At 40.9% G+C, this 14,777-nt stretch overlaps 1 protein-coding gene across 1 annotated transcript in view; it reads right to left on the bottom strand.

Moving 5' to 3' along the window:
• Window positions 1–14,538, bottom strand: part of LOC144043402 (casein kinase I) — a 16,422-nt gene extending 1,884 nt beyond the window's left edge. Inside the window, exons 1-9 of the mRNA XM_077557001.1 lie at window positions 14,294–14,538; window positions 9,233–9,323; window positions 8,959–9,069; window positions 8,095–8,243; window positions 7,076–7,304; window positions 4,997–5,167; window positions 4,772–4,920; window positions 4,426–4,621; window positions 4,077–4,216 (exon numbers count right to left, since the gene is read on the bottom strand). Of these exons, the coding sequence (XP_077413127.1) occupies window positions 4,077–4,216; window positions 4,426–4,621; window positions 4,772–4,920; window positions 4,997–5,167; window positions 7,076–7,304; window positions 8,095–8,243; window positions 8,959–9,069; window positions 9,233–9,308 (1,221 nt within the window). The 5' untranslated portion in view covers window positions 9,309–9,323; window positions 14,294–14,538. The remainder of the gene's footprint in view (window positions 1–4,076; window positions 4,217–4,425; window positions 4,622–4,771; window positions 4,921–4,996; window positions 5,168–7,075; window positions 7,305–8,094; window positions 8,244–8,958; window positions 9,070–9,232; window positions 9,324–14,293) is intronic.
• Between the last annotated feature and the right edge of the window lie 239 nt (window positions 14,539–14,777).

The raw sequence follows: 14,777 nt of genomic DNA, 5'->3' as shown, positions 1-14,777 counted from the left end.
AAAAGCAATACGATCCCGTTTGATTCCGGGAGAATTTTACAACAATGAACTCGTTTATCAGAGGACCCACCTGCAATAAGTGAAAATCTGTGCTATAGGCCCAAAAATATTTTTTGCCAAAAAAAATGACTTGGGCAATTATTTTAAGAGGGTGACGATATACAGTACATGCCAAAAGTTCGGACACACCTTCAATGCATTTTTATTTTATTTTCATGACTATTTATATTTAGATTGTAGATTCTCACTGAATGCATCAAAACTATGAATGTACACATGTGGATTTATGTACTAAAATAAAAGGTGGAATAATTGAAAACATATTTTATATTCTAGTTTCTTCAAAACAGTCACTCTTTGCTCTGATGATTTTTTTTGCACACTTGGCATTCCCTCAATGAACTTCAAGAGTAGTAACCTGAAATGGTTTTCCAATAGTATTGAAGGAGTTCCCCGTGTGCAAAGCAGTCATCAGAGCTAAAACATGTTCTCAGTTATTTCAACTTTTTTTTGTCAAGTACTGTACATAACTCCTCGCGTTCATTCTTAGTTTTGATGCCTTCAGTGAGAATCTACAATGTAAATGGTAATGAGCAAACACATTTAATGAGGTCTGTATTTAAAATGACAAAACACACAAATTTACAACTTATCCAATATAAAATTATTCATAAAACACATATTACTCAATACATGATGAAGAAAATGTGACTCTCAGTCTCCAGTGGTCACAAAACACTGCCGACACTTATTTTCATGCTTTATGGTTATGCACTCCGGTTATGTATTCCTGGAGTAAAGTCTTAGAAAAACTTTCCGTTATCTTGGACTGTAGGATGGATACCTTTTTATCTCCAAGCTTGTGTTTGCTTGGTGATCTAACAACAACTGACTAACCATGTAAACAATCTCAATCTACACTCGTAGCCCCTGCTATCGCCAAAAAAACAATTCTTGTTAACTGGAAAAATAAACAAACTCTGAATATCGACCAATGGTCTAACCTCCTCATGAATCACATTTTAATGGAAAAAAATCTATCTCTGCTTCAAATAAAAACCAAATATCAAAATTGATACAAACATGGTCTATGTCAGTGGTCCTCAACCCTGATCCTCAGGGACCGGTATCCAGCCTGTTTTCCATGTCTCCCACAGCCAACGCAGGTGGAGATCGTTATCAGCCTTCTCCAGAGATTGCTGATTAGCTGATGATATGAATCACCTGTGTTGACTGTGGGAGGCATGGAAAACAGGCTGGATACCGGTCATCGAGGACCTGGGTTGAGGACCACTGGTCTATGTCATAGGTGTCAAACTCCGGTCCTAGAGGGCCGTAGGTCCTGCAGAATTTGGAGGTTTCCCTCTTCCAACACAAGCTGATTCCAATCAGCAGGATCATTATTAGGCTTATGCAGAGTTTGCTGATGAGCTGATCATATATCAGCTGTGCTGGAGAACGGAAACATTCAAAACCTGCAGGACTACGGCCCTCCAGGACCGGAGTTTGACAACTATGGTCTACGTACATAGAATCTTTTAATTTAAATCTGATTCTGCCACCACATCGCTATAACTTATATTGCTGTTTCTGTATTTGGCATTTGACTAATGGTTGTGTTTTTATAGTCAGGAACCCAGTTGCTGTCAGCAAGATCGAGTAGACCACATTCAATGACATCTTACAGTCACCAATTCCTTAAGACTAACTTCTAATGCGCACCAAGGGTTAATATTCGGAATCACTGCATGCTTGTTGGTTAACTTTCCTGGCCGGACGTGGCTCTGCCCCTCCTTTGGCTGCTGGGTGGCGGCAGCGTCTCGGCCGTTTCCTGGGTCTCTTGGGGGGGGGGGGGGGGGCTGCGTTGGGGTGCTCTCCCTGGGGTCCGGGGTGGCGCCGCCCAGGCGTGGTCCGTTGCTCCACGCCCAACGACGCGGTTCGGTGCAGGTGGGCCTCCGGTGTGCCCCGTTGTTTCCTCTCCACTCCCCCTTCATGCCTCTCCCTGCTCGCCTCCCCCCTTCCCGGTCCCTACTCCATCGTCACCCATCCTCCCCCCTCTCCCTGCTGTCCTGCTGCTGCCCCTTCCCCTTCTTGTCATCTTCTCCCTGTCCCGTCCCCCTCCCCTGTCCGCCTTCCTCCCCCTCCCCTGGTCCAGGGGCTCCACCCCTGGCCCGGGTCTCGTGGCTCCGGGCAAGAGGGTGTGGGTGTTGTTTCCTGCCCCACTCCAGTGAGCCTCCTGTCACCTCAGGTGGGCCCCGGTATCCACGGGTGCGAGTCCTATCGCTCCACCGTGCTGTCTCCATCTGCCCGCTGGGGTCCCGCTGGGGTGTCTCCTGCCCCCGCCGGGTTGGAAGAGGCCCCCGCTGGTTGCTCCTCTTAACTCACTCCACTTGTTTTGCACAATACACTTTGTAAATAGAAACATAGGGCACATAACACACTCCTTGGGGGTATGCACCCCACAACTTGGAGGGGCGGGTGAGTCAGGGTGAGGATCTATCGGTTGGGGCATACCGCAGTATTAAAAGGGACTGCAACATGAAAAATCAACTTTTTATTTTATTTTATTTTTTTAGCTTTTAGCCATGTTAAAATGCTAATTCCTCACCAAAAACATGACCAAAGTTGTGTTTTCCTCCATTCGCCCCTGTATGAGAAATTCTAGGTTATTCCTCTCTCCAAGCACCAGCCCCTCACAACCTGAGAAAACGAGCTGTTGGCACGGTTTGACGTCATTCCGTGCAGCCCCTCTCTGGCACTGATTCCGGGTACGGGGGGTCCCCGGGATTTGGGGGTCGGTTTGGTTTGGGTACGGGTGGCTGGGTTAGGAGTGCTGAGGGTGGGTGTCTGGGGGTTTGAGGGCCGGGGGCCGGCGGGGACTGGGTTGTGGTGGGTGGCGGGTGTGGGGCAGTCGTGGGGTGCCTGGTGGGCCTGCCATGCCACGTTCTGCTGCGTTGGGCTTGGGGCGCGGGACGTGTTGGGGTGGGGGGTGCTCTGGGATCCTGGGTTTGCTCTCCGGCCGGTGGCCTCCGCGGGGCCCGGGCGTTGTGCCCTGGCGCTGCTGCGGCCTGGGGGCTTGTGCTTGCCCTGTCCTGGCCGGGGTCGACGGCTTCCTTCTTTGGTGGAGGTTTTTATGCATGCCAGATTCATCACACCAGCATCTCCTAAAATTCAAACACAATCTGCTTCTTCCTCTAGCCGTTGAATCGGTGGAGGCTGATGTCTGTGGATCTCACTCTGCTTCATTTATCCTTCCTTCCTTTGGTCTCTTGAAGTCTCCCCCGAATTTGTTGGAATTTAGATGTTTCTGGGGTTGGTGAAAGATTCTGGTTTGTAACCCTGTGGGTAGGTGGTGTCTGGTCGGTGCTGGATTTCACTTTTCTTTGATCCTTCCTCGGGTCTCCTGACAACTTCATGACACTAGCGGGATTCTGAAGTTTTCGGTTTAGGTGAAGGGTATGGGATTTTTAATAGGTTTCAGGTGAATTAATGACCACAAATTCACACACATGCAGACATGCACATATTCACGCACAAAAAAACAAAACGCAATGATGATGACATGTTGAATGGGTAAGATTACCAAATGAACAATACTGAACTCTCTCAAGAAAAAGAAAAAAAATGAGGTGTGTCCAAACTTTTGGCCTGTAGTGTATATACTGTATAATATATAGGCATTGCTGCAGTCTTTATTAGTTTTAACGGTTTTCAAAAAACATTCCAGCACTAAATAAACATGCTTTAAAAATAACTTAAGCTATAACCCAAATTTGTGTTTACTGCAGTCCCAACATAAACAATCCCAAATTAACATCTGAAAAGTGCATTATTGACTGTGGCTTTCCTTTCCCACGTGCAAGGGTATTACAGAAGAATATGGTGAAAAAAATAAATCATAAAAAGTGTGACTTTAAAAAAAACGAATATAATGGGGGTGTGAACAATGTCAGGGGAACACTATCCAATTAAAAATGTATGTGATTTGTATGCATGTGCAGTTGTGTACTTTCCCCTGTAGTGTAAAATTTGAGCATAGGAACCACCCTCCAAGTGTTTTTTGAGTATATGCTCACCTGTGACGTGGAAATCCTAGATTGGTCGTGACGGGCTGTCAAGTCTGAGGACGACACATTAGCTGGAGCCCCACGGTGGAGCCGCATGCTCACTTTCCTTTCCCTCTCTGCACGAGAAATGGCGCGAGGCGACGTGTTACCTGGAAAAAAATGCAGAAAATTGATACCAGAATACAGCAAATATTGTTAAATGTAAGCCTTTGATTGGGAACCAGGGGGGGCTCTCGCCTGTCATATCCAACATAGGGGCGCTATGGGGCGGCCTCCCTGACCACATTTGCCCCCCTCCCTGGCTGGTTTTCAAATATTTTCTAAGTTGGAGACTTTAGTAATTCAGGGTCCAACTCACCAGACTGTTGGACCCGTGAAGCAGGGTTCGAAATGGCCTGTTCTGGTCCATTTCGGACTCTGTTGGCAGGTCCAGGGTTAGGACCTGGTGGGAGACCTCGCGCTGCAGAACCCCTGGGAGCAACACCAATCCGATCGTCCCTTTCGTCACCGGTCCTCCTCTCCCGGTCTCCATCTTCAGTCGTCCGGGTGGCCCCCTGCAAACCCAGACCAGCCATATTTAGAAGGTTTTTATTAAAACTAAAAATCAACAATAGACTTGCGTTGTCAAAACTCCTTAAAGGCTTCTGGCCCAGTGACAGGTAGTAAATCATCACTACTTAAAAAAAGACACTTTCTCAACTTACAAACTTGAGCATATTCCAGTCAAAGACATAATCATAGGAGAAGCCCTGCCGGTGGAAGTGATTTCGGAAGAGCTGTCGCAGGTAGGAGTAATCTGGCTTGTCATCAAATCGGAGTGCTCGGCAAAAATTCAGGTATGTGGAGAACTCCCCTGTAGGAGGAGAAAAAAATGCTTTGAGGTTTTTGTGAAAACATTTGTTTAAGAATGAAACTCTAGTTTCACTTACAAGGGTATCCTTTGCAAAGAAACTCAATCGGCGTAGACATTTTCTTCTCACTGATTCGTTCATACTTTTGTCTCTTGGTAGCAGCCTTTAGGCCTTGCCAGGGTAAGGACCCAAGGTTGAAATACATGAGGACGTAGCCGAGGGACTCCAAATCATCACGTCTGGATTGCTCTAGAAAAAGTTTTAGAGAGTTAAGAGCTACACCAACTAAAGCTTTCTTTGACTAGCAACATGATAAGATTTCCCCAAAACAACAATGTCAAAATATTGAGTCTGGATAGAATGACCACTTCATCCTGAGTATGGCACACCAACAATTTTGAAAACGGGATAAAGGGTTCTAGAGAAATTTTATTTTGTTGTCTGTCAAAATGGCATTTGAGGGGAGTGTTTTTGTGTGACATCGCGTATAGAAAATCTGGTCAAAAAACTGCAACATTATAACTTGATTATTTCTCAACCCTTCCATTTTGTCTGCTACTTGGGGTAGAAAGCCCTTCTCCCTTTGTTTGACAAGTTTCAGTTAAAAATATCTATGAATAAACTTGCATGAGCTGAAAATGAGTGAAATTTCAAACTGTATCACATAGCCTAAAAAAAACCTCACCCTAAATAGCACATACTGGTGAGATGAACAGTAGAATATATCATGCACTTTAGTACCATCGTTTTTTCCCGGAATTGTTGTTTCCTTTGGAAAATTCCACAAAGATGGGAGCCACTTGTCGTCAGCGCTTATAATTTGGCTACAGTTAATCAATTTCATGCTGCATTTGTAAAGCAAATCCAAGTTTGCAATTCTAACAAAAATTGACAGATAAACAGACCTAGTTCTTATTTATTGGAATATATATATATATATATATATATATATATATATACATATACATATATATATATATATACACACTGTATATATATATTTTTTAAGTTAATAGTTAAAGGTCTAAATCATGGGACATGTTCTGCATGACACAGAATTACACAATTGAGGCTGCTTCACAAAAAGACCAGTGTCAGTGCCATGGGTGAATTTTTTTTTTTTCCTTGAATGAATCCTACGCCCAAACAGGCTTGTATGGTCTGATATGGCCCATATAAACTAAAACCCTACCAAAGTCTATACAGTCATTTCAGGCCAGGAATCTTATACCACTGTGGAATGAGACAATAGCAGTGGCCAGACATTTCCAGCAATAGGGTCATTCTCTTGTCACATAATTATATAACTTATGTTTACATTTAAGAAGGTATACATATATATATTTTTTTTTTTTATTAAAATAGCCATGACTGGGAAAACGCATGTTATATAGAGATCACCTCTGAACCCAGGTCTGCTTCAGTGTAAAATAGTGTTAAGTGGCAGATGACAGAGTGGCCGTCAGTGCCATCTTAAATAAATTTAGAAGACTGCCTGTAAAAAAGCAGGACTGGAGATGCATTCAGTCAGCCATTAGCTCTACTCCATGTGGGAAAAAAATCTGGCCCAATTCATTTTAGCAATAGGTATGTTACCACAGAGCCATGGTTATGAAATGGATATCATTCATCTTAAATTTCAACCCCAATGTGTTAGAGCTGTACAATGTTTGCCAAATGGTCTTGGAATTCATCATAAAAGTGTGTTTTCTAGTTTAAAAAAATTCTAGGCTTGAACTTCTCAAAGCTTCCAACCAACAAGTGGGAGGTTCGAAGCATGTCAATTCTTGCCACTAAGAGTTATTACTACAGGTTGCATGAGTGACAAGGCTGAGTCAAATGGCAAACAGTCATTATTTGGGGGGCCCATTAATCAGGACTGAACACAACCAACTTATTCCATACATGCACTTTGTATGCTGATTCTAAGGGCCCATGAATGATAGGTTTGGGGGGGGGCTACAAGTTTATCAATTTGCAGCACTGACGTATTTGTGTTTTTTGTGTTTTCTCCTTTCCCTTCTATTGCTATTGTGTAGCACAAGGATACACCACAACCTGCATGTTAGTTATCTCGCAGTTCCTGACACTCAATAGACAGAAGCCTTTATCAAAGTAACAAATCGGGTTAGTTTGCATGCTCGATGTGCTGCTTACCAATTCCAAGATGTGTGTTGATAGAAGCATAGCGTGCTGTGCCCGTCAGGTTCTTGTTCTCCCTGTAGGGGATGTGCTGGTGTGTGCGGGCATCACGGTACTTTTTGGCCAGGCCAAAGTCAATGATGTACACAAGATTACCCTTCTTGCCAAGCCCCATTAAGAAGTTGTCTGGTTTTACATCACGGTGAATGAAGTTCTTTGAGTGGATGTACTCAATACGGCTTATCTAAAGATGGGTGACACAAGGAAATGTTTAGGAATAAATTATATTTTTGTTTACAGACCAGACCAAAAAAAGGACACAGTGACCTGCACACATGTTTACAAGACACCTAGACAAACATTCTAATAACATACAGTGACACTGCTCGTCGAACTATACTAAGGACATACTACAAAATTCAACCATAACGTTTGAAAAATACTCCTCCAAAAATTTGTCATGCATCGAGAAGTCAGTAAATCATGCAACAGCTCAATTAAGTAACTTTGAATTTTTCTGCATTTTCTTCAGCTTTGTGACTAATTGAAATCATCATAAATTGACCATCTTAAAAAATTAACATGAATACACACCCCAAATCAAACGTCTAACAGTAAGACGCCATCGTCAACATAAATGTCATCAAAGTTAAAGTAGAGTGTATTTCTGAAGTTAAAGTTTAACCCTCCACAAGATTACTATTCCTATTAATTGAAAATTACGTTGGAATGCAGATAAACTGGAGGTTGACCAGTGTTGAGTACTCTATAACAAATTGTGTTGTAAAGTACTTTAGAGATTCCACCATATTTGAAAACAGAAAAGCTCAACAAGTGGGTCAACAGGATCTTACTGGGGGAAGCCAACGGTTATATGCAAAAAATAATGCATAAGTATAGGAAAACTGGACAGTTAATTTTTTAAAAACAAAACCTTGTGGGACCCCAATATAGTCGTGTGCAAAACAAGCACTTTTAATAATGCACATGACCTCATGACAGTTTTGTTGTTGTTGTTTGTTTTAAAGTTGTACCATTTGGTCTGCCAAAAGTAGGACAGTCTTCAGACTGAACTTTCGGGAGCAAAAGTTGAAAAGATCTTCAAGACTGGGGCCGAGAAGCTCCATCACCATCACGTTGTAGTCTCCCTCTGCACCACACCACTTTATCGACGGAATACCCACTGGAACAAACAAATACACGACATTAGCATGAAATTGGTTCCAATTTATCAAGTACCCCAAGCTTTCCTGAAAACCTTTTAACTGAATGACATTAAAGCTCCAAAAGTGGCCATTTAAACATGCAAAAATTTAGAATTTACTTTGAAATGCTTGGTTATAATAATTTCTTTGCATTTTTCGCATTAAATTCATATTACATTTTCCATAAAGGAAATGGGGTGGAAATTGTCCTGTAAAGGATTTCCTTCGCCTACTTCGTGATATTTATCAATGTGATTTGACAATTCTCTTGAGTGTGGTGGATGCTTTCTGGCAAGCCAGCTTCAACCAGTCTATTGATGGCAGGTTCACAATCTGTTGGCCACATATAGTAGCTGCCAGCCATTCATCAAAAATAACTTGTTGCTATTGTTGCTCATATACTAGTTAAGTAGAAGACATCATTTGAGAAGAGCAAAACTTTTTTGTCTGTTTTCAAGTAACCTGAGCATAATCAGTGCAGCCAAATGGTTGTGATCAATATGGAGTTGTCTATCTCAATCGTGCATTTCACAAAGGCATATGTACGTCCTCCGTTGGCTGTCCAGTCCACTGAAGTAAGACATGATACTCTTGGTAACAATTATGTGAATGAAACTGAGTTTTAATAATACTCCTCATCCCCCCACAACACATCATTTGACTCCACCGTGGCTGGCTGTGTTTTGTTTGTACCTCCTCCTTGCATCATCTTGTAGAACTTGCTCTCAATGTGCAACTGCGGGTGTTTGGTCTTCACACATTCAAGTTTGATGGCTACCTCCTCACCAGTGGCAATGTTGGCACCTGAAGAGATCCAAAGAAGCAACTTTATCTACCATAATTTACAGATCCAAATTATGCGTATGAAGTAAAATTAGGCTGATTAGGAAAAAAAACACTAACGCATAGAAAATCAATCAAGGTATGGAAAGAATAAACAGGAGAACAGTGTCCTTTTTCTACTCACCAAGGTAAATGTCTCCAAAGGAACCACTACCTATCTTTCTTCCAAGTCGATATTTGTTCCCCACTCGGAGCTCCATGATTGCGAGCAGTCACTGTCATTTACAAACACAACATAGCAATGATTAGAAGGCAAAGAACAAGTGACAGCATGATTTAACTTAATTCTAGCTATACCTCTATTGTCAAAATGTCAGAGTAATGTGAGCGGTATGAGGGAACAAAGTAGGCGAACAAGTGAATGAGTCAGACGCATCAATATGAGCAAAGTTAGTATGAGAACTGAACCGGGCGAGTACATCAGCAAACAGCTGTCTGCCCTCCAGTCATGCACGAATAGATTTGTAGGGTAGCTGGGCGGGGATGGATGGTTGCAGTGAGATCAGCAAAAACAAGGGCGGGTGGGAAAGAAACAAAAAAACGTGGGCTCGGCAGAATTCGCAGTTGCCAATTGGAAGAGAAGTTGTGATGGGGGAAAAAAAAACAACTGCATGACTATGGTGACTTGGCACGGAAGAAAAAATGTGGCACGTTGAGTTCGCCTGGCTGTAAATGCATGTGACGCTAGAGCAGGATCATCATTTATTCACAACTCTACCACACCACATTTTGCAGCCACTGTGAAAGCAAGACTAAGCTCTGAACCAACTTTGGTGGGTGAAGGAAGGCAGCAGCCACAATGCGAAGGCTGGCTTCATCAGCGTCAAGGCCCTCAAATGAGTCTGTGCGACGGACTAGGGAGCAAAGTGCTGCCGAGAACACATCTGCCCTGGGCACGACTTACTAAAGAGAGCTTAGCATCTTACTCACAAAACACCTTGGGTACATGTCTGAAACAAATTGTGACTTGTTCACCGAATGTGCAGTGTATGGACTTGTTCCAAATCTGGCACTGCTGCGCATTCAAAAATACACTTCTAGTCGAAATACTTTTTTCACATTACTGGATCTACATTCACAAAGAACTACGCTAGGGCACAAACTCACAGCAACATTGCTCTGCTCAATATGACACAAATAGAAGAAAGAACATTCACAGGGAAATTATTCCATCCCTTCTTTAACTTTAAAAATATAAGGCAATTTACAATCTCACCATTTGACCTTCAGACCGTCTTCCTGTACTTTTATGTTATCCTTTGATAGAAGGATTATTTTTGTCCTTGATTTACAACTTTGATTAATTTTCTTTTTCCCTTTTACTTAAGCAGCTACGGTCAAATGTCAGAACAGGTTTTGCGTTCACCTTTTTGCTCCCCTAGTGGGATCTTTTTTTTCCTGATGATGACAATCAAACTTTGACACAGTTTTATACATAAATTGCACCAACTCCTACGGAAACGTCTTGCATTCACTTGGAAAAAATATTCAGTTAAGGTAAGGCATGTACTGTAATTAGTAACACACACAGTATTGTTAATGTTTTATGCTTTTTACTGTATACTATACATTCTAATGTAAGCTAGATATTTTGTTTTATGGAGCATGTAAGTATACGAACTTGTCAATTGATCGGCATGATTTTAGTAACCTAACAGTTAAGTTTCCACCATTAGCGAGTCTGCAACAAGTCATTTGGAGTTCAGAGGCAAAAAAGAAAAAGAAAAAAAATTCAAAAAACAGAACACCAGCTTCTGTTTTTCTGAATCATTTTATTCAGTTTTTTAATATTATTTTTTTCCCTGATTTTCTGAATATTTTTTTCTGTTCTAAGTAATTTTTCCTTCTGTGTAGAAAATATGAAAAAAATTCCATTTTTCAGAATATTTTTTGACAGAAAAAAATGTTCAGTAAAACAGGAAAAATATTCAGAAAAACTGAAAATTTAAAAAATATATACACACAAAAAACAAAGCTCCCTCACAAAAATTGGTAAGAAAAAAAGGAGGGTTTTTTTTTTCAAGTGAATGCAATATGCTTCTGTAAACTTCCATAGTTAAAAAAAAAAAAGTTCTCAACACAAATGCAAAGTGCTTTCTCGTGGGTAAAAAAAGTCCCTATTGTCTAAACCTATATGCAAATACAACATCTAATTAATAATTAACTTATACTATTCAACATAAATTGGGCTGGCTCCACTGGTCCATGTCTGTTCCAGTTCTTTTACAATTTTTTCCTCAAGTACATGTGAGGCATGGCAACTTCAGCAAAATATTTGCAATTTGACGCACATACCTCGGGTCAAAATACTCCATTAAATCACTGCTTTAGCACCGGGCACCGTCTTTGGCAATGTTTGCGCAATGTGCAATGGACTGTGTTCACTAGAGGCGTCGGAATAGTTACGATGGCAAAACTGACTATTTTAGTGAACTAGCTCCTCTCCATTTGCAGTGATATTGCTAATGTAAGCACTGCAGTGCACATAAGCAATGATGCCCTTAGAACAATTGAAGTCACCAAATTCACAAAAAAAGTCCATTGTAGGGCTGACAACATTGAATATTTTTTTGTAGATGATAATTATATTGATTATTCCATTGATTAATAAAATTATCTGATTACTTAAATGTATTGCAAAGTACATTATTAACCACTAGTTGTTTTTTATTTGGTATTGTTTAATAATGAAATAAAACCAAAATAAACAAGAAAGCAATATCACACGAGGAGTGATGCTGTACTTACTCACCAAACTTTTTGAAACAGACCTACTTCTTGCAATTACCAATTAATGCAAAGTGCTACTACTTTGCTATCTCCCTCTGAGGCTACTTCAGTTTTAATCGTTATTTTCAGACGTAGTTTGAAAAACCTGTTAATAACCTGTAATTTTTATCCATAAATTATTATGATTCAATATTGGTTTGGTCTGTAACATGTCAGAAAATAAGTACAAATTTAGCCCCCCAATTGCACTTGTTTTAATATTTGGATTAAATGCAACATACTTAGAAAACAAAACAAAACAGTCTGAGAAATCAGAGAATATTAACTTTTGTGAGGCAGAATTCAGAGGATTCTGACTTTTAATTCAACCAGCAGAAGTAAAAGATTAATTGCTTATCAAAACAGCTGTTCATTAATTTGATAATTCAATAATTTTGAAACCTAGTCAAATTGATTGATCTTTCAAAAATACCAATGACCTTTTCCAAATAGTTACGCACCTTTTTTGAAAAAGAAAAAGAAAAAAAGTCTATATCCAGTTTTTCGGCGGAATTACACCATCTTATTCAAATGGCTGCATTTAACAGGCATATTCATATTTACATGATCTTGTATTCACAACCTAACATCTCTGCAACCATCATGGACCTTAACACAAATCTGTCATTACACTCGGCCCATTTTCATATGAAAACACCAGATGATGCGACACATTTAAAAATGGAGGCCACAGAAGCCCCTCCTCACCCTGTCCTGCCAACCTGCCTTTGTTGAGGTGATGAATTTAGAGTAAAGGGTTAAATTTCAATACACCATAAGAGTGTCTCCTGGTCTGCATGCAGAAAGGTATCTAATTTAGCAAGGAATGTTTTTCACAAAGTGACACGATAAGTGCCGTAATCAAATTATGTGGTAGAGGATCAGTGAGTGACACACACTTTTTTGGCGCCTGGTTGAGATCGGGTCCATCTGGTTATTTACATTTGAATAATATTTTTAGTTCAACGTACTAGTTCATTATTAAAAGCAAAATGGGGCATAATAATCAATCTGTATAATTATTTCTGGCACAGAGGGAAGTGAGAAGAGGTGTTTTTAATACTTTGATTACCTTATTCAACTACATGTGCATATGCATTTTATGCACTAGTGTAACATAGAAATTCATATTTTTAAGGGCAATTTTTTTTACATTTTTACACTCCATATGTAATTTGACAAGCGTTTGGGAACAGTTTTCATAACCGGGCCTATTATACCTCAGAAGGCACTACATTTACATTTAATTTAAAAAAAATAGGCAGTTATTGATCACGTTTTTAACATTATATATGTTCATTTTGACTTAAATTGTTACTTAAAAAAAGAATTCCCTGGTGAGTCCACCACCCCTGCATTAGACTGATAATATTCACAATATTGTGGCCAAAGCAGGACAGACTGGGAAAACTAGTAAACAATGGTGATATGCAAGTGACAGCTAAAGCTGCATCCCCCCCACTATTTCGAAATGTGACAAAAACATCCATGGAGTGGACTCACACTGCATCATCAGCTATTGTGGAAGTCATCAACAGGACAACGGCCAGGTTACATTTAGTTCCTATTTACAGGTCAGTTTGGTTGAGGGGGTTCCTGCAAACTATATTCGCTAGCCTCAAAAGCGAGATCAACTACTCCTAGAGGTTTGAAGGGTGATCTGGAAGTAGAAAAGGTTTAGAAAAAAAGAAAGTAAAAGGGGGGGAAAGCAAGTGTCACAGCCCTAAAGTCAAAGGATTTCACAATCGCGAATGAAAACCACTACTGCAACGCCTCACACAGCTGTCATTCCAATATCAACTTACATTACAAACTCGACAACCAGCTCCGAGCAGCTCTAACACAGATTTAGGAGATAAAATAATATATACAGCAGAGTATGTACTGTATATTGTTAAACGGTGGCCAAGATTTACTCGGCTACGTTCGCAATTTTATGAAGAGTAGGTCGATTGAGCTTATAGACAAGGGCGAAATCCTAAACCATTATGTTTAGTAAATATTTCAACACCTTGGGCTAACCCTGCAGTGCAATGAGACATGGAAAAAATGCATTCATATGCCTGAAAATGACTTTTAATAAATACGTGTATCTGTCAATACACGGTTAGCTAGAAGAGTAAGCTAGCGTTACTTAGTGGTGGGTTAGCCAAAACCTTGATACGTAACAATTGCACCATTTCATCAACATTAACATAAGCTTTACACTTTGAACGTCAAGTAATAGCTCCACATTTCGTATCTTATTTATAACCACACCCATTCTTACACTAGACTGTTCAATGTTGATATTAGACATTGCCATCTACGTGCCCCCTCCCCCTATGCTGCTAAGCCGTGAATAGTAGACTCTGGTTCGGTCGAATCAGGCCACTTTTCCCCCCTGGTTTCTCCGGTTCCCGAACCCTCCACTCACCCGATATTGGTTTCGTATGAAAGCTGGTGCTCTGAAGATTGTGTCCCGGTAGTTGTCAGGCGGGTACGAGCCTTGGTCGAGGAGGATTGGAGCGGATTGGAGCAGCTCTCATTCCCCCAGCTCGCAGCTCTGTGGTCGGTTGCACTCCCTGTTGATAGTCCCTGAGAAGCTCCAGTGGCACGAGCGGCCGTCCTCCCTTCACGAATCTGCCCCCCGCCCCTCCGTTACTTAAGCGTTGATGATGTCATCCTCCCGACGTCAGGGCACGGGTTTTTAAGAACTCACACATATTACCTCTTTATACACGAATGTATGCACAACTGCATTTTTATTTATTTTTTACTCTGTCGTCATCGTGTACCTATTCGTAATCCTTACGAACTCTCCTTATGTACTCTTTTCCGGATAACTGTCCGTCTGTTATCTAGAAGTTCTAGGAACATACAGTGGGCAGGATGTAACATTTTCCAGCATGGATAAATCA

The sequence above is a fragment of the Vanacampus margaritifer genome, chromosome 2 (assembly GCF_051991255.1).
Source record: "Vanacampus margaritifer isolate UIUO_Vmar chromosome 2, RoL_Vmar_1.0, whole genome shotgun sequence".
NCBI classification, from domain to species: domain Eukaryota; kingdom Metazoa; phylum Chordata; class Actinopteri; order Syngnathiformes; family Syngnathidae; genus Vanacampus; species Vanacampus margaritifer.
The sequence above is the reverse complement of the archived record's forward strand: the minus strand, read 5'-3'. Positions and strand labels throughout refer to the sequence as shown.